At 42.0% G+C, this 26,301-nt stretch overlaps 1 protein-coding gene across 5 annotated transcripts in view; it reads left to right on the top strand.

The window, feature by feature from the left end:
* C17H2orf92 (chromosome 17 C2orf92 homolog) overlaps nucleotides 1-26,301 on the top strand; it is a 432,030-nt gene that overhangs the window by 127,731 nt on the left and 277,998 nt on the right. For all 5 annotated transcript variants that reach the window (XM_077133807.1, XM_077133808.1, XM_077133809.1 and 2 more), the window contains 2 exons: nucleotides 4,282-4,365; nucleotides 6,363-6,467. In XM_077133807.1, coding sequence (XP_076989922.1) covers nucleotides 4,282-4,365; nucleotides 6,363-6,467 — 189 coding nt within the window. The remainder of the gene's footprint in view (nucleotides 1-4,281; nucleotides 4,366-6,362; nucleotides 6,468-26,301) is intronic.

Genomic DNA, 26,301 nt, shown 5'->3' on the forward strand with positions numbered 1-26,301 from the left:
GGAAGCCAGGAGAAGCAATCAGATGATGCCTTGCTCACTATGTGCCCTTCCAGCTGAGAGAGAAACTGTGATTGTGTTCGCCATGTGCCTTCTCACTTGAGAAACCCTGAACTTCATCGGCCTTCTTGAATTAAGGCATCTTTCCCTGGATGCCTTTGATTGGACATTTCCATAGACTTGTTTTAATTGGGACATTTTCTCAGCCTCAGAACTGTAAACAAACATCTGATTAAATTACCCTTTTTAAAAGCCAGTCCATTTCTGGTATATTGCATTTTGGCAGCTGATGAACTAGAACATGTATCAATGGATTATATTCTCCAGTTAAGAGGTGGAGATTGGCAGAATGGAAAGAAGTATGATTCAACCGTAAGATGTTTCAGAGAGACTCATATCCAAAAATATACACAGGTGGAAAGTAAAAGGTAAAAAATAATTTATTCAAGTAGTTACCAAAAGAGGGCTGGGATGTCTATACTAAAGTCTGTCAAAATAGACTTTAAGTCAGAAAGTGTTACTAGATACAAAGAAGAACATTATATATTAAAAGAGTCAAGTCAATAAAAATATACCAGTTATAAACATACATGTCCTTGCTGGTTTGAAAGTGTTATGTACCTGAGAAAAACCATGTTCTTTTTCCTGATCCAATCTTCTGAGGGCAGTCATGTTTATTTTAACCCTGGTTCAATGTTGTGGGGTGGAAACTTTGATTGGATTGTTTTTATGGAGATGTGGTACACACAGTTGTGGGTGTGGACTTTTGTTTAAATGGAGATGTGACTCCGCCCATTCAAGGTGGGTCTTGAAAAAAGTCCTGAAAAAAGAGGAAACATTTTGAAGAAAGCTCAGAGCTGACAGACACACAGACAATTGAAGATGCTTGGAGTGCCAACAGAGAGATCAGATGCCATGACACAGACATTTGCAGATGTAAAGCCCAACAGATGCCACCACGTGCCTTCCCATGAGAATGCTAAGCAAGCCAGAATCCAGAGTTGTGTCCTGGAGGAGCAACTGAAGGTCCACACATGCTTAGAGAGGAAACCACTGGTATCAGAAGCTGGAAGCAACAGAATTGGGAACAAGGACCAGCAGACGCCAGCCACAAGCCTTCCCATGAGACAGACATTGACCTTTCTTGTGTCGAAGTATCTTTATATGGATGCCTTAGTTTGGACATTTTTGTGGCCTTAGAACAGTAAACGTGTGATTTAATAAATTCCCTTTATAAAAACCAACCCACTTCTGATATTTTGCATTCTGGTAGCATTTAACAAATCAATACAGATTTTAAATGACTCTCAGACTTTAAAATCTAATGGGGTTTGCCCTGCAGCTTTTGGAACTGTTTTGATCTGGTGACCCCTGTTTCCCTTTCATATTTTCCCTATGGAAATGGAAACATGTATCCTGTGATGATCCCTCCTTTAAATATTGGTAGTAGATAACTCATTCTGAGTTTCATAGGCCAACAGCCTGAAGATAATTTTTTTTTCCTTGGAATAGGCGAAGTCTGAAACTGGCTTTGATGAGATTTTTACTGTTTTAGACTTTGTACTGTATTGATATTGCTAGTGAAATGGTTTAAGGCTTTTCTGATCTTCTGGTGGAATGAATATATTTTGTATATGGAAAGAACATGACTTTTGGGGGTCCAGAAGGGTGAATGTGCTGGTTTAAAAGTGTCATGTACCTCAGAAAGCCATGTCCTTTTTCCTGATCCAGTCTATGGGAGCAGACATGTTTATGTGAATCCTGATTCAATACTGTGGGGTACAAATTTTGCCTGGATTGTTTCCATGGAGATGTGACACACCCAGTTGTGGGTGTGACTCTTTGAGTAGATGGAGATGTGAGTGCCCATTCAAGGTGGGTCTTGATTAGTTTACTGGAGTCCTTTAAAAAGAGGAAACATTTTTGAGAAACCTCAGAGCCAACACAGACATAGATATTTGGAGAAGATTGGAAGGCCGACAAAGACAGCAGATGCCTAGACACAGATGTTTGGAGATTCAGAGACCAACAGTAGTCATCATGTGCCTTCCCCTGAGAATGCTAATCAAGCAAGAATCCAAAGTTGTGTCCTGGAGTTGCTAAGTGAAGGCTCACAGATGCTTAGAGAGAAACCCACTGGCATCAGAAGCTGGAAGCAAGGAACTGGAAACAAGGATCAGCACACTCCAGCCACATGCCTTCCCAGATCAGACTTCCTTAAGACGAAGTATCTTTCTCTGGTGCTTTAGTTTGAATATCTTGATGGTCTTAGAATTGTAAACGTGAAATGTAATAAATTCCCTTCATAAAAGCTGGTGTATTACATTCCGGAAGATTTAGCAAACAAATACAACCCCTATTATTATTATTTTTTTTTGAGCTTATTTTTTACTCATTTGTCCATACCCTGGGTAAAGAGAGCATCAGATATAATGTACACGCAGTCACGTGGTTAATTGGTAAAAGCTATATAGTTATACAATTGTCTTTAAGAATCAAAGCTACCAAGAATTAAGCACCATTTCTTGATTAAAAACTAGGTATAGAAGGGAACTTTCTGAACATGACAAAGACCCTTTTAGAAAAACCCACAGCAAACATTATACTCAATGGTGAAAGACAAAATACTTAGACCCTAACATTAGACACATGGCAAGGATGCCTGCTTTCATTACTGTTCTTTAATATTGCATCAGAAGTTCTAATGAGCAATTAGAATTTCTAACAAGAGCTACAAAGAGAAATAAAATGTATCCAACTGGGAAAGGAAGATGTAAACTATCTGTATTTGCAAATGACATGACCTTCTATATAGGAAATCAAAAGGAATCCATAAGAAACTACTAAAGCTAATAAGAAATTCATCAAAGTTGCAAGGTCTGATCCACATACAAAAAAAATCACTTGCATATCTAGCAATGAACAAACCGAAGAGGAAAGTAGGAGTATTTTATTTAAAATAGATCCAAAAGAAATGATCTAAGAATAAATTTAACTGTGTTGTGTGCTAAACTCTCCAAAGGATGCTTAGATCATTGACCTCAATTTATTCCTATCCCTCAGTAGCCCACGTGATTTCCAGCACAAGCTGTGATATTAGGCAGGTATCATTTCCCCAGATTATTCTCATTTGCTCTTCATTATCCATCCGTAAATGACAAAATGAGAAATGCTTTTCTTAAGAAACAGATCAAGTAGGGGCAGAGTCAGCCCTCCGGTATAGTCCCAGATTATGGATGATGCAGAGAATGCACTAGCATTTTCACTCATCTGCAAAACAAAAAAAACAACATATTTCCAATGTGGTTAAGGTAATTCTTTCTTGGCATCAATCCTTAAGCAGGGGCAAGTTTTCCTTTATAAAACTGAAAAGTACATCTTCTTCCTCTGCTCGCCACAAATTGGAGCTATGAACATAAACATCCTTGGTACATGCTTCATTTTCTTTATGACATAACAGATAACTGAGTAATAAAAAAGGTAGTGAACGTTGATTTGCATGTCACATGACATTTTATCTCCCCCCGCTCTAACACAAGGCCATCCTGGTGGTTGGTCCACAGTTTTAGGTTGTTAAGTGGCTGAAAGCAGATGCCACGAAATGGGTTGGCTTAACAATGGGAATTTATTAGCTTAGTTTTAAGGCTGAGAAAAAGGTCTAAATCCAGGCATCATCAAGGCAATGCTTTCTTCTGGAAGACTGACTGCCAGTGATCCTTGACCCTCTGCCACATGGCAAGTCACATGGTGGCATCTGCTGCTCTGTCCCTTCTCTACTGGGTTTCGTTGCATTCAGTTTCTTGCCTCTGTGACTTTCTCTCTCTCTATTTGTGTATTCATTCCATTTATAAAGGACTCCAGTGGGGGGTGAAGACCCATCCTACGTGAGATGGGTCACACCTTGCCCAAGGTTGCCTAATCAAGAGGGCCTACTCACAATGGGTCCACACCCACAAGAATGATTCAATTTAAGAACATGACATCCTGGGGTCCATGCAGCTTCAAACCACCACCACCACCATCCCCAGATGGAAAACCCAAGTCCACTGGACTTTGCTGCCCCAAGGATCCCAGGGCTCTCTAGGTTGGAGTGGAATATTACATCCAGTGCCCTTCCCCCAAGGGCAGGCGTATTACATGCTGCTGCTCTCAAAATTCCATGCAAAGTATTATCGATCTCTCTTTTTCCTTTTTTTGTTTTCTTTTTTGTATTATCAATTCCTAAAGAAATACATGCAGATTCAGTGAAAGATTTAATCTCAATTAATGTTTATTTTCCCATAGTTGACCGCAAGACAAAGACCTTTAAAAATACTGAATTTACATTGAATTCAAAAAGTCTAATGGGACACTTGCGTGAAATATTTGGTAAGTAATCTCTTCAAGTGAAATATTTATGCAGTATTTGACAAGGATTGCATGCTTGAGCATGGTTGTCACCCAGATAACCTTGTCCTGGGGCTTTGAGAGGATGGAGGGCACTTTAGATGTGGCTACAATCAGTCCCTGTAATGTCAGAGCCCCTAGAAATTAAGAAAAACAGAAATACAAACACTTGAGAAGGACCTTGCTCCTCGACACGGTCCATCCCCAGCAGCATGAGCATTGCCCAGGGACTCGTGAAACTGCACACTGTCGGGATTCCTCAGCCAGCTGATTCACCTCTGCCTCAGCAAGGTGCCCAGGATATTCCTGCACATGTTTGAGAGCATGAGGCTCTGAGGCTCAGCTCTTCTCCCATGGTCACAGCCTTAAAGGAGCAAGAGAGTCCCTGGGGAGATTGCCACAAGTGGGCATCCTAGTTCTGCCTCAGTGATCAGATTCCATGGTCTGTCGTGGGGCCTTTGCATGAGTAGTTTCATAGCCCCCAGGGTATTCAGGGCTATGAACACGCTAATCTAGTCCAGGTCCCTCATTTCACATTTGAGAAGGGCTAAGGCCATAGAAGTCCTCTTTAGCGGAGAACTGAGCCTGAGAGAAAAGGTTCAGACACACAGCTGTATGCTTTTGGAATCTATCCAAATTCCAGTGAAATCTGTCTTCTTTGGTGCTTGTTATAATGGGGTCAAGGGTAGAGGCTGAGAAAGGGCTATAAGGAAGTGTGGGCCCTGATTCTTCCCTATGGGTTGGATGGGAAAGCTTGAGGATGTCAGAGTGACATCATTTCATGCTTAGAAAGGGCACATCTCTCTCTACATCATTTGGACTGTTTCACAGGCGTTTTCAGAAATTCTGAGTTTGCTCCTCTTCCATGTGTGCTATAAAAGACACCTCGGTAAATGTGCTTTGCCTGACAGACACGGCAGACTGACTGGTAGATGGCCATGGTTGAATGAATGGATTAATCCCAGTCCTCAGGTTTCTAGTGATTGATGTTTAGGAATCAGAGGACTTGTTCTTATCCTTGCAGGTGACCTCAGTCTCTCTGAAACCAGCCCCCCCATGTGTAGAAGGGAGTGAGTGCATCTCAAGATGTGTATCTGGTTCATGTTTGGGAGGTTCCCATCTCCCGAGCACTTGCTCACCTACATGGGCTCTCCCAGAGTTGGCCTTGGCACTGTTAGTTCACCACTACAGAGTTGGGTTCTGTTTGAGTAGCATTTTCAGGAGTTGTAGCTCAACCTGTTCATTAAGGAAGGGAGAGCTCATGAGAACTCATCGTTTTTCTAGGGAATATGAGTTCTCTAGAGAACTCATCATTTCTCTAGGAATACTGTGTTCTTAATGTATTCACCTGTTTCATGATGGAGTATACCATCCACCAATGTGAGACAGCCTTTGCAAAAGGAACTCAGAACAAAGACAAAATCAGTTCAATTTGATTTGATATTTCTCTTTGGGTTAGCAAAGTAAACCTAGAAGGGGAATTAACTGCTCTCCTTCAGGGAGCCTAGAAACCTGAAAGCTTTAAAGGGAATGAGAAATATATATAACAAATGAAGCCAAGAGGAATTATCAATTGTTTTATAGACCAAGAATTGTGTAAACTTGAACAGTTTTATGCTTCATTTATACCTCCACAGTATCCACCTCTTTTTATGGGCAGCTTGGGAAAGTCTCAGAGATGGGTCAAAATGACAACAGGAGCAGGTGGGGAAATTGTGAAAATAAAGACCATGAAATTTGGGGCAAATTTCCTGTCATTCATGTTAGTGGGCAGTGTTTACTATCCAGGATATTAGTGCGATCACAATTTTACAGAACTGATTTTGGTAGGTGGAGCGCTCCTCCATGAGACAAGGTATTTCAGAACAAAAAATCAAATATCCATTGAGTTTGTGTCACTTATTTTCTAGGTATGTATAGTGCAAAATATTTCAATGCTTTATTATTGGTGTTAACATGCTTTGTTTACTTTATTTGAGATGAAATTATATGGCAAGAGCTCTCCAGAGTTCCATATAATCCAGCACTTGATGAAGTGAGAAGGACAACAGCCATGTCAACTACAGAGAAAATCATGAGACCAAGCAAGTATATGCTTTAAGATCATTAAGTATGCGTATTTCTAAGGGGCCTATTTGTTGTATTAAATGTCCCATCCCATCGCTTTTGCAATCTTTAACCTTCTGGGGTACACCAGTTTGAAACTATTATGTACCCCAGTAAAGCCACGTTTTAATCCTCATCCAATTTTGTTTTGGCAGACTTATTTATGGTGGGAAACTTTGGATAGTTGCATGCTAAATGTGGAAAATGCAGCCTGGTTGCTCCTTGCAGCTTATAGTAAAATGCAACAGGAAAGAGATACGTTGAGACTTGAACTCTTGATCTGGAAAATTCTGGTCTTCCAGAAAGGCAGACCCCAGAGAATAGTGCCCCATGTAAAGATTTATCCAAACATGAAAGTATTTAGCCACTACAGAGCAAGCATGGAGGATTATAGAGTTATCCAGAAAGGATTTCTAGAAAGTCCTATCATCTAATGGTTATGACCCTGCATACTGCATAGAAAACCAACAATAGTATTGTAGAATCTGTATAAATGGAACTACTGACAGTCTGGACTGAAAGGAACAAAAAAGCGACAAATTAAAGGAAAGATAACTTCAGAGGCAGAACCATGGAGCTAAGGTCTGAAGCCAGGAAATTTCAGACCAGGAGATTGGACCTACCGATATATGTGGAGAGGGGGGATTTTCCCTGGAAGCAGATGGTGGGCCTTCTGCTTTGTTGTTAAGGAAGAATTTTGCAACCCCAGGCCTTGAATATGGTGGAATGCATAAACCAGGGATAGGGGCGATCCTGGTGCTCACCCCATTACTATGGAAGGTTGAGCATGTGTTCCAGAGCTGGCAGAGTGCTCAAGTGCTGTGCCAAATCCTGGAGAGGGAGTAGCCAAGAGAAAGGGGGTCCTCTCAATGTGCCCTATTGTTACAATCATCACCCCAACATTTGCAAAGAGCTGGGCTGCCATGTAGGCCCTCGGATAGGGTGGGACTGCCACTTTTTAAAGCTCCAGTGATAAATGACTTTTAGACTTTGAAATCCAGTGGAGTTTTCCCTGGAGGTTTTTGAAACTGTTTGGGTACAGTGACCCATGTTTACCTTCCAATTTCTCCCTATGGCAATGGAAACATGTTTTGTACCACTGGCCCTCCTTTGTATATTGGCAGTAGATAATGTGTTCTGAGTTTCACAAGTCCACAGCCAGAGGAGATTGTTTTTACTTTGGGACAAACCATGCCTGTAACTGATTTTTTTTTTTTATGCTGTATAGTAGGGGAGAAGCAGAGTCACATTTCATTCTTTTTCCATGTGACTTTCCTGTTATTGCAGCACCACTGGTTGAATTTTTTTTGGGGGGGTGCGGGCAGAAGTGCATGGGCAAGGAATTGAACTTTGCTCTCCCTCATGGCAGGCAAGAATTCTAACATTAAACTATCCTTGTGTCCCCTGTAACTGATTTTGATGGGATTTTGTACTGATTTTTAACTTTGAATGGTATTTGTATTGTTACTGAGATGGTTTAAGACTTTTTGTTATTTTGATGGAGTGAATGTATTTTGTATATGGAAAGAACATGTCTTTTTGGGGTCCAGAGGGTGGAACATGATGGAATGAAACTATTATGTACCCCAGGAAAGATATGTTTTAATCCTGATCCATTTGTGTGGGAGCAGACCTATTGTTTAGGGTGAAAAACTTTGATTAGATTGTTTCCATGGAGATGTGATATACCCAGTTGTGCACATAACCTTTTTTTAAAATTTATTTATTAATTAAAAAAAAACAACAACATGCATAATCAGTAATTCACAATATCATCACTTAGTTGCATATTCATCATTTCTTAGAACATTTGCATCGATTTAGAAAAAGAAATAAAAAGATAGCAAAAAAGAAATAAAACGATAATAGAGGAAAAAAGTTATACATACCATACCCCTTACCCCTCGCTGTCGTTGATCACTAGCATTTAAACTAAATTTATTTTAGCATTTGTTCCCCTATTATTTATTTTTATTCCATATGTTCTCCTTTGTTGACAAGGTAGATAAAAGGAGCATCAGACACAAGGTTTTCACAATCACAAGTCACATTGTGACAGCTGTATCATTATTTAATCATCCTCAAGAAACATGGCTACTGGAACACAGCTCTGTATTTTCAGGCAGTTCCCTCCAGCCTCTCCATTTCCTCTTGGATAACAAGGTGATATCTACTTGATGCATAAGAGTAACCTCCAGGATAACCTCTCGACTCTGTTTGGAATCTCTCAGCCATTGACACTTTGTCTCATTTCACTCTTCCCCCTTTTGGTCGAGAAGGTTTTCTCAATCCCTTGATGCTGAGTCTCCATTCATTCCAAAATCTCTGTCCCACGTTGCCAGGAAGGTCAACACCCCTGGGAATCATGTCCCACGTAGAGAGGGGTAGGGTGGTGAGACTGCTCGTTGTGTTGGCTGGAGAGAGGGGCCACATCTGAGCAACAAAAGAGGCCCTCTTGGGGGTGGCTCTTAGGCCTAAATTTTAAGTAGACTTGACCTATCCTTTGTGGGGTTAAGTTTCATATGAACAAACCCCAAGACTGGGGGCTCTGCCTATAGCTTTGGTTGTCCACACTGCTTGTGAGAATATCAAGAATTCAACTTGGGGAAGTTGAATTTCTCCCCATTCTCATCAATACCCGAAGGGGGCTTTGCAGATACTTTTCCACTCACTGATTGAATCACTCTGGGATTCATCGGGGCATCACTCTGGACAAACCAACAAAATCTCATGAATGCCAAGTACTTATGGCATTCAATCAAACTATCTACATAAGTTATATTAGGAAATGCACTAGTCAAAATATAAATTTTGTAACAAATAAACATTTTTTGCTTTAGTCTCATACAGAAGGTGACATTTTAAAATATTAATTACCATCTATTTTCAGCACCCTGCAATAATGACATTCCTTTGTTCTTCCTCATGAAAAAACATTTTTAAAATTGTACTTTGTGCATTTCACTATTATTATACACTCTAGGCATTCCTAGATTATACCATCTCAATCTTTAACATCCCAGTTGTGTGCACGACCTTTTGGCTAGATTACATCCATCAATGTGACATACCCAAATGTGACACCCAATTGTGTGTATGGCCTTTTAATTAGATGAAAGGCTCTACCCATTCAAGTCGGGACTTGATTATTTTACTAGAGTCCTTTAAAAGGGGAAACATTTTGGAGAAACCTCAGATGCAGTTGCTTGGAGAACAGTTGCTTCGGAGCTGATAGAGACATGGATGTTTGGAGATGTTTGAAGTGCTGGCAGAGAGAACAAATGCCTAGACAAGGGCAGAACCCAGCAGATGTTGCCTTGTGCCTTCCATGAGATGCTAAACTAACAAGAACTAGAGTTGTGTCCTGGAGGAGCTATGTGATGGGGCACAGATGCTTAGACAGAAAACAGCTGGCATCAGAAGCCAGTTTACCTGGATGTCTTAGTTTGGACATTTTTTGGCCTTAGACTGTAAACTTGTAACTTAATAAATTCCTTTTATAAAAGCCATTCCATTTCTGGTATATTACATTTTGGCAGCTTTAACAAACCAATACATGGGGCAAAATCTTATTGAAATATTAAAGAATGGCTTGTTAAAATCTTCAGATAATCTTCCACCAACTATGGAAGTTTATGGTCTAAAGTGAAAGTATCCCTGTATTTCGGGTGATCCCTGAAGGGCACATGTCAGTCAGATTCTTTCACTCTGGTGATGTTCAGAGGAAAAGATTCAACCCACAAGTGTGTTTCACTGTCCTCAAAACAAAAGCTATGGCTAGAGTAGTTGCTTTCTACTCAACAGCAGTTGCTAGTTCAACATGCATGTGTGCCCCGGTCACTGGGAGGACTCAGAAAAGCCCGGTCTTCCTACCCATCCTACGGAATGAGCCTCCCTAATTATATTTATGTGGGGAAGCAGGGCAGATGCTCCTTTTTCACTGGTGCAGAGAGGCCAAAGCAGAGAAGAAGGAACCAGGTAAATTGCATAAACATGCAAGTGGGACCTCAAATGCACAAAATAACTAAGAAATGCTTTAAAATGGACAACATGTGCATAGGAAAAAAATGGAAGGAGGGCATTTATTTGTCATGACAAGGAAGGCATTTATACAATGTCAAAAACTGTAAGATGAGTAAACAGATTTTGTAACTACCATTGGCAATGATTTTATAAACCACATGAGTAAGATAAAGCATGATTTTATTGCATAGTCTTGAGGACTGTCTGAGTTTTCCAGGGCTGCCATAACAAACACCATAAACTGGTTGGCTTAAACAATAGGAACTTGTCTCACAGTTTAGGCTGGAAGTCTAAAATGAAGGTATTGGAAAGCCATGCATTCTGTGAAGTCTTTAACCTTCTGATGGTGGCTCAGTCCCTGGCTGTCTCACGTAGTGATCTGTCTCTGTCAGTCTTGTCCTGTGGCTTCCAACCCCATGTCCAAATACTGCTTCTTCCTGTTGACTCCAGTCATGCAGGATTAAGACAAGCCAGAGTTCTGAAATTTAGCCTCATCTTAAGAGCATCTTAAGACTCTATTTACAAATAGGTTCATACCCAGCAGGTCAGGATTTAGGACTAGAACACACTTGTCTGGGGACATGATTCAATCCTAATAACACCTTTGTCCCTCACATTTTATCATGCTCAGTTGGTGACACAAGATGACAAACACCTTTTTTAGCAAAGGGCTTGTATGATTAAGTGCATCTATTCTTAATTATCTACCAAAATCTCTGTTATGGAGAGCTACCCATTTGTCATTTCCTGGATCAAAGCAGTCATGCTTGAAATCATCTACAACCCCCAAAGCAGCCTTTCTACCGATTTCCCTGTGTAGTGTATCAGTGTCGTGAGCACAGATACCCAGTGCTGTGCACACTGTCAGTAAACCATGTGAGTGTCCACTCTGCTGCTGGTTTTGTCTCAAGCATTCACATTCTCTCAGATGCTTCTTGAGTCAGTGTCATATAAGGATAGGTAGGTGCTGTGAGCCAGCCAACCCCTTTATTAGGGAGAGATAGGATTAACACGCTGGTCGCTTTGCCCATGTTCCTGTGGGCTAAGAAAAAGGCCTGGTCTTCATTTTGCATCAAGATAATGGGGCTTCCCAGAGTGATTTGAACAGTGAATAAAAAATTATTTGCACAGTCCCCTGGGGGGAACGGCAAGAAAGGGGGAAAATTCACCTTCCCCATTTGGAGAATCCCTGATATGCTTGCAAGCAGTGGGGACAACCAAATCAGTAGGCCGAGCCCTCAATCTTGGTGTTTGTCACATGAAATTTATCCCCACAAAAGATAGACTAAGCCTACTTAAAATCAGGCGTAAGAGTCACCCCCAGAGAACCTCTTTTGTTGCTCAGATGTGGCCTCTCCCTCTCAGCCAACATGGCAAAAAAACTCACCGCCCTCCCCCCTCTATGTGGAACATGACTCCCAACGGTGTAAACCTCCCTAGAATGAGCTGGGACTCAGCATCAGGGGATTGAGAAAACCTTCTCAACTGAAAGGGGGAAGAGAAAAATGAGACAAAATAAATTTTCAGTGGCTGAGAGATTTCAAACAGAGTCAAGTGGTTACCCAGGAGGTTATTCTTATACATTATATAGAGATCCCCTTTTTAGTTTAAGGTATATTAGACAGGCTAAAGGGAAGTACCTGAAACTGTAGAGCTGTGTTCCAGTAGCCGTGTTTCTTGAAGATGATTGTATAATGATATAGCTTTCATAATGTGACTGTGTGATTGTGAAAACCTTCTGTCTGTTGCTCCTTTTATCTACAGTATGGACAGATGAGTAAAATATATGGATTAAAAATAAATAAATAATAGGGGGAACAACAGCAACAAAAAGATGATGGGGCTGGTTTCTCAGACATGAGAACCTTAAAAAAAAGCCTGAAAACATAGCTCACAATCTCCATAAGTTGCTGACCTCATTAGCTCAATCAGTTCCCATCTTTGAGTGGCCATGTGAGTGTCAGCACAAGTCTTGAAATCAGTCTGTGTTCCTATGGAAGGTCATTGACCCAGTGCATTCCCCTATGCACCTTCATGTGGGCATCACTAAATGATAAAATAAGAAATTAATTTTGCTGGAAATAGATCAAGTAGGGGCAGCCACAGGCCTCCTGAGTTCTCAGGAATGGATAAGTGCATAGTTTCCAATAGTATTTTCACTGCTCTGCAAACCAAGAAAGCAGTGCAATTGTAAGAAGGTCAAAGCCACCCTTTGTTGAGATCATTCCTTAAGGAGGGAAACGTTTCACTCTGCAGAACTGAAATGGGTGTCATCTTCCTTTGCTTCCCTCAAAATGGATGTTCCACCCCAGCTCATGGAGGGCTCATGTCAGAGCAGCCACAAGGCCAATGAACACGCTAGACAGGAGTTAGACATGAGTTTTATTAGGACTCGTGAACAGGGAGAGTCTCCAGTGGCGGCTGTCTGTACCCCCTATTATTTATTTTTATTCCATATGTTCTACTCATCTGTTGACAAGGAAGATAAAAGGAACATCAGACACAAGGTTTTCACAATTACACAGTCACATTGTGAAAGCTATATCATTATACAATCATCATCAAGAAACATGGCTACTGGAACACAGTTCTACATTTTCCAGCAGTTCCCTCCAGCCTCTCCATTTCCTCTTGGATAACAAGGTGATATCTACTCAATGTGTAAGAATAACCTCCAGGATAACCTCTCGACTCTGTTTGGAATCTCTCAGCCGTTGACACTTTGTCTCATTTCACTCCTTCCCTTTTGGTCGAGAAGGTTTTCCCAATCCCCGAATGCTGGGTCTCAGCTCACTCCAAGGTTCTTCTCAATCCCTTGATGCTGGGTCTCAGCTCATTCTAGGATTTCTGTCCCACGTTGCCAGGAAGGTCCACACCCCTGGGAGTCATGTCCCATGTAGACAGGGGGAGGGTGGTGAGTTTGCTTGTTGTTATCAGCCAACACAACACAACTCTCTCAGAGAGAGAGGCCACATCTGAGCAACAAAAGAGGTTCTCTTGGGGGTGACTCTTAGGCCTAATTTTAAGTAGGCTTGACCTATCCTTTGTGGGGTTAAGCCCCAAGACTGGGAGCTCAGCCTATAGCTTTGGTTGTCCACACTGCTTGTGAGAATATCAAGAATTCAACTTGGGGAGGTTGAATTTTCTCCCGTTCTTACCATTCCCCAAAGGGGACTTTGCAAATACTTTTCTGCTCACTGATCAAATCACTCTGGGATTCATCGGGGCATCACTCTGGACAAACCAACAAAATCTCATGTCCTACCCAAGGTTCCATGTACTTATGTTGTTCAACCAAGCTATCTACACAAGTTATATTTGGAAATGCACTAGTCAAAATATAAATTTTGTACCAAATAAACATTTTTTGCTTTAGTCTCACACATAAGTTGAAATTTTAAAATATTATCATCTATTTTCAGCACCCTGCAGTAATGACATTCCTTTGTTCTTCCTCATGCAAAAACATTTTTTTAAATTTGTACATTTAATCACTGTCATTATACACTCTAGGCAATCCTAGATTATACCATCTCAATCTTTATCGTCTATCTTTCTTTCTGATTTCATTTGTGCCGCCAGCCCTCCTCCCTCTATCATTCTCACATTCAGCTTCATTCAGTGTTTTAACATAATTGTATTACAGTTAGGTACTATTGTGCTGTCCATTTCTGAGTTTTTACATTCAGTCCTATTGCACAATCTGTATCCATTCAGCTCCAATTACCCAATATCTTACCCTATTTCTATCTCCTGATGGTCTCTGTTACCAATGAAATTCTCCAAGTTTAGTCACTAATGTCAGTTCATATCAGTGAGAACATACAGTATTTGTCCTTTTGTTTCTGGCTAATCTCACTCAGCATAATGTCCTTAAGGTCCATCCATGTTGTTACATACTTCATAACTTTATTCTGTCTTACAGCTGCATAATATTCCATCGTATATGCCTGTGGTATATATGCATATTATATACCACAGTTTGTTTAGCCACCCGTCTGTTGATGGACATTTTGACTGTTTCCATCTCTTGGTAATTGTAAATAATGCTGCTATAAACAGTGTTGTGCAAATGTCCATTTGTGTCCTTGCCCTCATGTCCTTTGACTAGAGACTACATATAGATGGGTCCTGTTCCCTAATCTATTCTCCCAGTCCATGTAGGGGAGAGGAGTTTTAATGCTTTACAAGATAAGTGGTTTATGTTTCCATCCACACATTCTTTCCTGAGGAGGTCTGTTGAGCTTTCACTTCTATCCCAGTTATGTAGGAGGCTATGTGCTGCAGGTTTCTCTCTATATGGAGGAAGATCCTGGGCCCTAGGTATCTACAATGGATAATGAGCATAGCCATCTGTATTAGTTAGAGTTCTCTAGAGAAACAGAATCAACAGGGAACACTTGCAAATATAAAATTTATGAAAGTGTCTCACGTGACCGTAGGAATGCAGAGTCCAAAATCCACAGGGCAGGCTGCAAAGCCGAAGACTCCAATGGATGGCCTGGATGAACTCCACAGGAGAGGCTCACCAGCCAAAGCAGGAATGCAACCTGTCTCCTCTGAGTCCTCCTTAAAAGGCTTCCCATGATTGGATTTAGCATCACTAATTGCAGAAGACACCCCCCTTTGGCTGATTACAAATGGAATCAGCTGTGGATGTAGCTGACGTGATCATGACCTAATCCTATGAAATGTCCTCATTACAACAGACAGGCCAGCACTTGCCCAATCAGACGAACAGGTACCAAAACTTGGCCAAGTTGACACCTGTCCCTAACCATGACAGTCCACCCCTTGTCAACTTGGCATATATATATATATATATATATATATATATATATATATATATATGTCACCTTAGACCATACTTAATTTCCAAATGAAAAGAAATAAGCACACATTTTTTCTTTTACCTGACAATACCCAACTGTCCAGCATATAACTGGAAACACATTAAATCTCTCCAGAATAGGGTGCAAATCCTTGGGCAACATTCATTCTTAAACTTGATATCTTACAACTTAAATAGTATAACACAAACAAAACAGCATTACAGTCCTCGTTTCTGTAACTGATCACGTGGTCGAAGTTCATATTTATCACTACCTTCTTCCACTACCCATTCCATGTTCCCTTTCCCCTCAGCAAGCACTTCAGCTGGCCGTGGTTCTTTGCCTGGTGGGGTGACCCAAACCTTCATTCCTGAAGTCTCAGAGCCATTAGTGGTCCTGCCTGGATTGTGTTGTTGCAGTTTTCCATTGATTTTAATCACAGGGCATGGCAGTAGTAATAGATGCCCCAGGGGATCTCCTATATTCAAGGAAAACTCTTCTTTACCTCCATTATGTAGTTGCAGTCCTACTTCCTTCTGATAGTCAGGGTCAATTACCCCAGACAATAATGTAATCCCCTTCTTGGTGTGTTGATCCAGAGGCATAAGTAGCCCAAAGTGGCCAGGTGGCAATCTTAACTTCCAGTTCAGTGGTATCACTGTTTTTTCTCCTGGAGAAAGCACACCCTGTTTTGGAACTAAAACCTGTAGACCAGCAGAACTCAGGGTAGCAGGGACAGGAAGCAAAAATTTTCCTAGTGGATCACTAGGAGTAATAGTGAGTGGCACCACACCCATTTCCACCCCTTGGTTCCTGGACCCATAGATCCTGGCTATGGGAGAAACAGTACCATACAGCGGACGCTGATTCAGAGCATACACAGCTTCCTGGAGAACATTACCCCAGCCTTTCAAGTTTTTGCCACCTAGTTGGCACCGTAATTGAGTTTTCAAAAGGCCATTCCACCGTTCTATCAATCCAGCTGCTTCTGGATGATGGGGAACATGGTAAGACCAGAGAATTCCATGAGCATGTGCCCATTCCCGCACTTCATTTGCTGTGAAGTGTGTTCCTTGATCCGAAGCAATGCTATGTGGAATACCATGACGATGGATAAGGCATTCTGTAAGCCCACGGATAGTAGTTTTGGCAGAAGCATTGCGTGCAGGGAAAGCAAACCCATATCCAGAGTATGTGTCTATTCCAGTTAGAACAAATCGCTGCCCCTTCCATGAAGGGAGTGGTCCAATGTAATCAACCTGCCACCATGTAGCTGGCTGGTCACCTCGGGGAATGGTGCCATATCGGGGGCTGAGTGTGGGTCTCTGCTGCTGGCAGATTGGGCACTCAGCAGTGGCTGTAGCCAGGTCAGCCTTGGTGAGTGGAAGCCCATGTTGCTGAGCCCATGCATAACCTCCATCCCTACCACCATGACCACTTTGTTCATGAGCCCATTGGGCAATAACAGGAGTTGCTGGGGAAAGAGGCTGACTGGTATCCATAGAACGGGTCATCTTATCCACTTGATTATTAAAATCTTCCTCTGCTGAAGTCACCCTCTGGTGTGCATTCACATGGGACACAAATATCTTCATGTTTTTAGCCCACTCAGAAAGGTCTATCCACATACTTCTTCCCCAGACCTCTTTGTCACCAATTTTCCAATTATGGTCTTTCCAAGTCCCTGACCATCCAGCCAAACCATTAGCAACAGCCCATGAGTCAGTATACAAACGCACCTCTGGCCAGTTTTCCTTCCAAGCAAAATGAACAACCAGGTGCACTGCTCGAAGTTCTGCCCACTGGGAGGATTTCCCCTCACCACTGTCCTTCAAGGACACCCCAGAAAGGGGTTGTAATGCTGCAGCTGTCCACTTTCGGGTGGTACCTGCATATCATGCTGAACCATCTGTAAACCAGTCCCGCGTTTTGTCTTCCTCAGTCAATTCACTGTAAGGAACACCCCAAGAGGCCATAGCTCTGGTCTGGGAAAGAGAAGGTAATGTGGCAGCAGGAGTGGAAACCATGGGCATTTGTGCCACTTCTTCATGTAACTTACTTGTGCCTTCAAGACCTGCTCTGGCTCTATCTCGTATATACCATTTCCACTTTACAATAGAGTGCTGCTGTGCACGCCCAACTTTATGGTTTGGTGGGTCAGACAACACCCAACTCATGATAGGCAACTCAGGTCTCATGGTAACTTGGTGGCCCATGGTTAAGCGTTCAGTCTCTACTAAGGCCCAATAGCAGGCCAAAAGCTATTTCTCAAAAGGAGAGTAGTTATCTGCAGCAGATGGTAAGGCTTTGCTCCGAAATCCTAAGGGTCTGCGTTGTGATTCTCCTATAGGGGCCTGCCAAAGGCTCCAGACAGCATCTCTATTTACCACTGACACTTCCAGCACCATTGGATCTGCTGGATCATATGGCCCAAGTGGCAGAGCAGCTTGCACAGCAGCCTGGACCTGTCACAGAGCCTCCTCTTGTTCAGGTCCCCACTCAAAATTAGCAGCTTTTCTGGTCACTCGATAAATGGGCCGGAGTAGCACACCCAAATGAGGAATATGTTGTTGCCCAAATCCAAAAAGGCCAACTAGGCGTTGTGCCTCTTTTTTGGATGTGGGAGGGGCCAGATGCAGCAATTTATCCTTCACCTTAGAAGGGATATCTCGACATGCCCCACACCACTGGACACCTAAAAATTTTACTGAGGTGGAAGGCCCCTGTATTTTTGTTGGATTTATCTCCCATCTTCTAACACGCAAATGCCTTACCAGTAAATCTAGAGTAGTTGCTACTTCTTGCTCACTAGGTCCAATCAACATGATATCATCAATATAATGGACCAGTGTGATGTCTTGTGGGAGGGAGAAATGATCAAGGTCTCTGCGAACAAGATTGTGACATAGGGCTGGAGAGTTGATATACCCCTGAGGTAGGACAGTGAAAGTATATTGCTGACCTTGCCAGCTGAAAGCAAACTGCTTCTGGTGGTCCTTACTAATAGCTATTGATAAAAAAGCATTTGCCAGATCAATAGCTGCATACCAGGTACCAGGGGATGTATTGATTTGCTCAAGCAATGATACTACATCTGGAACAGCAGCTGCAATTGGAGTTACCACCTGGTTGAGTTTACGATAATTCACTGTCATCCTCCAAGACCCATCTGTTTTCTGCACAGGCCAAATAGGAGAGTTGAATGGGGATGTGGTGGGAATCACCACCCCTGCATCTTTCAAGTCCTTAAGAGTGGCAGTAATCTCTGCACTCCCTCCAGGAATACGGTATTGCTTCTGATTTACTATTTTGCTTGGTAGGGGCAGTTCTAGTGGCTTCCACTTGGCCTTTCCCACCATAATAGCCCTCATTGCATGAGTTAGAGAACCAACGTGGGGATTCTGCCAGTTGCTCAGTATGTCTATGCCAGTTATACATTCCGGAACTGGGGAAATAACTAAAGGATGGGCAGGGGGCCCACTGGACCCACTGTGAGACGGACCTGAGCTAAAACTCCATTGATCACCTGGCCTCCATAAGCCCCCACTCTGACTGGTGGTCCAGAGTGACGTTTTGGGTCCCCTGGAATTAATGTCACTTCTGAACCAGTGTCTAATAATCCCCGAAATATCTGATCATTTCCTTTTCCCCAATGCACAGTTACCCTGGTAAAAGGCCGTCGGTCTCCTTGGGGAAGACTTAGAGGAATGTTAACAGTATAAATTTGTGGCAGTGTAACAGGTTTCTCCCCCATAGGGACCTGGCCTCCCCTTCATTCAAGGGGCTCAGGGTCTATAAACTGTTTCAAGTCTGGAAATTGATTAAGGAGCCGTGACTCTGTGTTTTTGTAATTCAGGTTAGACTTCTGTTCCCTTGACCTAGAAATCTTTTGTTTATACAGCGCCAACAAGAATTTTGTAGACTGCCCTTCTATTGTATTTCTAGGCACCCCGTGATTTACTAGCCAATGCCACAAATCTCTGCATGTCATATAATTTTGATGCCTCCTTTGAGTTTGTTGTCTATTATAATACCCACGTCTACCCTGTCTTTGGTGATTAAGTGCTGCCACCTGGCTTCTGCCAACTTGGGATCCTGTCATCCCCATTGTGTTTAAAGATTCCAGCTCAGTGACAGCAGTTCCTACAGTAATATCTGACCTACAGAGAAGTGCAACCACAGAGCTCTTGAGGGATGATGGTGCTAGTCTCACAAATTTATTTCTCACTGTTCTGGTAAAAGGTGCATCCTCTGGGCATTCCTGGGGTGTAAGAGCAGGCTTTGCATGATAAATCCACTCTAACATCCCAATCTCTCTAAGCCTCTGGATCCCCTCATCTACATTATACCAGGGCAGTTCTGGCATTTCAACCTCAGGTAATGTTGGCCACCTTTTGATCCATGTTTCAACCAACCTCCCAAACAAGCTGTTAACACCTTTTCTAACTGCTCTAGCTATAACATTGAATGCAGAATCTCTGCTTAGTGGGCCCATATCAATACATTCAGCCTGATCCAGCCTTATATTCCTCCCACCATTATCCCACACTCTTAAGATCCATTGCCACACATATTCCCCTGATTTCTGTCTATATAAATTGGAAAACTCACACAGTTCTTTTGGAGTATAACGTACCTCCTCATGTGTGATACTTTGTACCTCACCTTTAGGGGCCTGTTGGGACTTTAGTCTAGTTATAGGTCTAGAAGAAATGAGGGGTGGTGGGGGTGGGTCATGAAAAGAATTAGAAATATCTTCCAAGCCATTTGCTTCAGGGCTTTCATTTGCAGTTTCATCTGGTGAAACAGGATTAATAACTCTAGGGCTAATCCCTTCAGGAGGAGGTTGGGTGGCCAATTCCTCAAGGCAGGCTGGAGGTGGGGCGGCTATGTCCTCAGGGCAGACTATTACAGGGTTATCTAAAGAAGGCTCAGCATGGTCTAGGGTTTCAACCTCACCCCCAACATCATTATCAATCCATATGTCACCATCCCATTTTTCAGGGTCCCACTCCTTTCCAATCAATGCCCTCACTTTAACGGCAGACACCATGCAAGACTGAGATTTCAGTTTACGTTGTAAAGTTGCTACTCTAACAATAAGATTCTGAGTCTGATTTTCAGAGATCTCAAGTCTACGGCTACAGGAAATAAAATTTTCCTTCAGGATACTCATAGAAACCTGTACATCTTTCAGACGGCACTTAAGCTTCTTGTTTGAAGCCTTAAGCCCATCCCTTTCACCCTTTAATGTAGACAGTGTATCTAACAACAACCAACCAACATCTCTGTAACTCTTATTTCTACAAAACTCTGTAAAGGTGTCAAAAACATTATCCCCCAGAGTCTGGCTTCGTACAAGCGAAGCATTAGGAGAATCGAATGATGATATTTTGATTATCTCCTTTGCCAACTCAGTCCATGGATTGGGAGTGTCATTCTGATTATGGGAATCAGAATCCTTAGTGTCTCTGAGCCCAGTCAGAGTAGAAAACCATTCATAAAAACCCATTTTTAAGATTCTGTTCCTTAAGAACCACTCCTGGTACCAAGGTGTATTACTTAGGGTTCTCTAGAGAAATAGAATCAACAAGGAACACTTGCAAATATAAAATTTATGAAAGTGTCTCACGTGACCGTAGGAATGCAGAGTCCAAAATCCACAGGGCAGGGTGCGAAGCCGACGACTCTAATGGATGGCCTGGATGAACTCCACAGGAGAGGCTCACCAGCCAAAGCAGGAATGCAACCTATCTCCTCTGAGTCCTCCTTAAAAGGCTTCCCATGATTGGATTTAGCATCACTAGTTGCAGAAGACACTCCCCTTTGGCTGATTACAAATGGAATCAGCTGTGGATGTAGCTGACGTGATCATGACCTAATCCTATGAAATGTCCTCATTGCAACAGACAGGACAGCGCTTGCCCAATCAGATGAACAGGTACCACAACTTGGCCAATTTGACACCTGTCCCTAACCATGACACTATCCTTGGGACCAGCCTCATTTATTGCAGTTCATAATTCATGATAACAGTGAGCAAAAAGAGGATGGCACCTTTTGTTTTCTGACTTCTGTTGGCAAATCACACCACTCTTCACCCTTCGTTACATCTGTCTTGTAGGTGGACATCCTCAGAAGTCCCCATCTAAGAAAATCACATTCTACCAGACTTTACTGTTCAAGGCCCGGAGCCATTTTGGTTTGACCACAACTTCGAGTGCAGTGCCCTTTATCCCAGAACAGGCCTCTTGCATGATGATGTTCTCATAACACCATCAGCAATAGCATGCTTCTGAAAGGAATAAGTGCATCAGCTCCATCTAAAGATTTAATCACCATTCAGTTGTTTTCCTGTAGGTCAAACCCAGAGAAAGTACTTGAAATATACTGAATGTGCAGCAAATTTTAAGAAGCAGGAAAAAGTACTTGACTGAAATATTTGCTAAGCAACTTCATTGTGTGAAACATTTATGGTGTATTCACAAGGCATTGCATTCTTGCCCAATGCTATCTCCCTGATAAGCTGTTTCCTGCTGCTTTGAGGGGTATTGAAATGTTCTGCTTTGAGGCTTGAATCAGTTTTCCTAAGTGTCCAGTTCCCAAGAAATAAAGTTTGGAATCTAAACTCTTGGGCAGGACTCAGAGTGTGGTCCTCAGAGAACATCATGTGGGAGTTCATTATCTGGGGCTTGTTAGGCCCCACCTCATCCAGCCGAATCAGACACAGAATGTATAGTTATTCATGGGAAGAACAATAGAAGGTGAGAAAAGGGAGGACATAGGACCAGAGATACATTAGGGTGTTAAATGTAATCTCTCTAGTAATCCCCCCACAATAAAAAAATCTAAAAAATCCACAGAAAAGGATCTGAGAGGTGATTAAAAGTGGTTCTTTATTAAAGACTATCTAAACACAAAGGAAGGCAGTAATGGAAAAAAAAAATGACAGAAAGGGCAAAAATACTTAGAGAAACAATGACCAAAATGCAGAAGAATGTCTTGTCTTATCAGTAATTACCTCATGTGTCATTAGATTATATGCTGTATTTAAAGGGTAGAGATTGGCAGAATGGAAAGAAGTATGATTCAACCATAAGATGTTTCAGAGAGACTCATATCCAAAGATACACACAGGTGAAAAGCGAAGGGTGGAAAATAATTCATTCAAGTACCTACCAAAAGAGGGCTGGGATGCTGTTTTAGTTTGCTAGCTGCTGGAATGCAATATACCAGAAACAGAATGGTTTTTAAAAGGGGGAATTTAATAAGTTGCTACTTTACAGTTCTAAGGCGGAGAAAATGTCCCAGTTAAAGCAAGTCTATAAAAATGTCCAAATTAAGGAACCAGCAACAGGTTACCTTCACTCAAGAAAGGCCATGAAGTTCAGGGTTTCTTTCTCAACTGAGGCTAACAAGGCAAGGTCTGCTAGATTTCTCTCCAGGATTCTTGTTCCATGAAGCTCTCCTCGCAACATTTTCCTGCTTCATCTCCAAAGGTCTCTGGTGACATGGACTCTCTGCTCCGTGGCCCTCATCATTCTGTCATCATTCCCTGCTCTCAGAATCTCCAAACTTTTCCAAATGCTTCCTGTTTTAAAGGACTCCAGTAAGGTAATCAAGACTCACCTGGAATGCGTGGAGTCAGAACTCCCTCTAATGAAAGGTGAATACCCACAATGGGTGAGCTACATCTCCATGGATATAATTTAATCAAGTTTCCAAGATACATTATTGAATAAGGATTAAAAGATATGGTTGCGGATTCCGGAGAAGATGGCGGCTTAGTAAGACGCGCGGGTCTTAGTTCCTCCTCCAGAACAACTACTAGGGGAGTAGAAATGATACAGAACAGCCCCCAGAGCCACGACAGAGATCAAGAAGACAGCGTACCCCATTCTGGAACGGCTGACTGGCTGGGAGAACCCGCTCCGGTGAGATCGCCGAGGGGCGCGGGCTTCCCTGGGCTGGGGCGGAAGGCAGCCGGAGTCCCTCCCTCCCTCCTTCCTGGGCCGGCTGGGATAATTGGACAGGCAGTTCCCTCAAGCCGCGGCGGCTGACGCCACCCCCCACGCGCGGCCCCCCGGACCAACTGGGAGAATTGGATCGGAGATCCCCAGGCCGCGGAGAACTGTGACCGGGGTCCCTTCCAAACACGTGGCTTCCCAGTCTGGCTGGGAACGGTGCACTCCCCTGGGCCGCGGCGGCTGGCGACCCTCCCCGCGTTCGGATCCCCGGGTCAGCTGAGAGATTCGGATTGGCACTCTTCCAAGCCTCTTCGGCTGGCGAACTTCCCCCACGGCGAGAGTTTTCCAAAGTTTAAAGGACCCACAGCACCTTTTACTGGTGGGACCCGCCGACAAACGAGTGCCACGAGCGCCACCTACTGGGCAGGATAAGAAAAACAGATCCCAGAGATTTCACAGTAAAATCTTTCAACCTGTTGGGTCCAACACCCAGGGAAATCTGACTAAATGCCCAGACGCCAGCAGAAGATAACGGATCATGCTCAGAAAATTGAAAATATGGCCCAGTCAAAGGAACAAACCAATAGTTCAAATGAGATACAGGAGCTGAGACAACTAATGCTGAATATACGAACAGAAATGGAAAACCTCTTCAAAAACGAAATCGATAAATTGAGGGAGGACATGAAGAAGACATGGGCTGAACAAAAAGAAGAAATATAAAAACTGAAAAACAAATCACAGAACTTATGGAAGTGAAGGACAAAGTAGAAAAGATGGAAAAAACAATGGATATCTACAATGATAGATTTAAAGAGACAGAAGATAGAATTAGTGATTTGGAGGATGGAACATCTGAATTCCAAAAAGAAACAGAAACTATAGGGAAAAGAATGGAAAAATTTGAACAGGGGATCAGGGAACTCAAGGACAATATGAACCGCACAAATATACATGTTGTGGTTGTCCCAGAAGGAGAAGAGAAGGGAAAAGGAGGAGAAAAGCTAATGGAAGAAATTATCACTGAAAATTTCCCAACTCTTATGAAAGACCTAAAATTACAGATCCAAGAAGTGCAGTGCACCCCAAAGAGAATAGACCCAAATAGGCATTCTCCAAGACACTTACTAGTTAGAATGTCAGAGGTCAAAGAGAAAGAGAGGATCTTGAAAGCAGCAAGAGAAAAACAATCCATCACATACAAGGGAAACCCAATAAGACTATGTGTAGATTTCTCAGCAGAAACCATGGAGGCTAGAAGACAGTGGGATGATATATTTAAATTACTAAAAGAGAAAAACTGCCAACCAAGACTTCTATATCCAGCAAAATTGTCCTTCAAAAATGAGGGAGAAATTAAAACATTCTCAGACAAAAAGTCACTGAGAGAATTTGTGACCAAGAGACCAGCTCTGCAAGAAATACTAAAGGGAGCACTAGAGTCAGATACGAAAAGACAGAAGTGAGAGGTATGGAGTAAAGTGTAGAAAGAAGGAAAATCAGATATGATATATATAATACAAAAGTCAAAATGGTAGAGGAAAATATTATCCAAACAGTAATAACACTAAATGTTAATGGACTGAATTCCCCAATCAAAAGACATAGACTGGCAGAATGGATTAAAAAACAGGATCCTTCTATATGCTGTCTACAGGAAACACATCTTAGACCCAAAGATAAATATAGGTTGAAAGTGAAAGGTTGGGAAAAGATATTTCATGCAAATAACAACCAGAAAAGAGCAGGAGTAGCTATACTAATATCCAACAAATTAGACTTCAAATGTAAAACAGTTAAAAGAGACAAAGAAGGACACTATCTACTAATAAAAGGAACAATTAAACAAGAAGACATAACAATCATAAATATTTATGCATCTAACCGGAATGCCCCTAAATACGTGAGGAATACTCTGCAAACACTGAAAAGGGAAATAGACACATATACCATAATAGTTGGAGACTTCAATTCCCCACTCTCATCAATGGAAAGGACATCTAGACAGAGGATCAATAAAGAAATAGAGAATCTGAATATTAGTATAAATGAGCTAGACTTAACAGACATTTATATGACATTACATCCCACCACAGCAGGATACACCTTTTTCTCAAGTGCTCATGGATCATTCTCAAAGATAGACCATATGCTGGGTCACAAAGCAAGTCTTAACAAATTTAAAAAGATTGAAATCATACACAACACTTTCTCGGATCATAAAGGAATGAAGTTGGAAATCAATAATAGGCGGAGTGCCAGAAAATTCACAAATACGTGGAGGCTCAACAACACACTCTTAAACAACGAGTGGGTCAAAGAAGAAATTGCAAGAGAAATTAGTAAATACCTCGAGGCGAATGAAAACGAAAACACAACATATCAAAACTTATGGGACTCAGCAAAGGCAGTGCTAAGAGGGAAATTTATTGCCCTAAATGCCTATATCAGAACAGAAGAAAAGGCAAAAATGCAGGAATTAACTGTCCACTTGGAAGAACTGGAGAAAGAACAGCAAACTAATGCCAAAGCAAGCAAAAGGAAAGAAATAACAAAGATTAGAGCAGAAATAAATGAAATTGAAAACAATAGAGAAAATCAATAAGACCAGAAGTTGGTTCTATGAGAAAATCAATAAGATTGATGGGCCCTTAGCAAGATTGACAAAAAGAAGAAGAGAGAGGATGCAAATAAATAAGATCAGAAATGGAAGAGGAGACATAACCACTGACCTCACAGAAATAAAGGAGGTAATAACAGGATACTATGAACAACTTTACGCTAATAAATACAACAATTTAGATGAAATGGACGGGTTCCTGGAAAGACATGAACAACCAACTTTGACTCAAGAAGAAATAGATGACCTCAACAAACCAATCACAAGTAAAGAAATTGAATCAGTCATTCAAAAGCTTCCTAAAAAGAAAAGTCCAGGACCAGACGGCTTCACATATGAATTCTATCAAACATTCCAGAAATAATTAGTA

Source organism: Tamandua tetradactyla, chromosome 17, assembly GCF_023851605.1.
Source record: "Tamandua tetradactyla isolate mTamTet1 chromosome 17, mTamTet1.pri, whole genome shotgun sequence".
Classification (NCBI taxonomy): domain Eukaryota; kingdom Metazoa; phylum Chordata; class Mammalia; order Pilosa; family Myrmecophagidae; genus Tamandua; species Tamandua tetradactyla.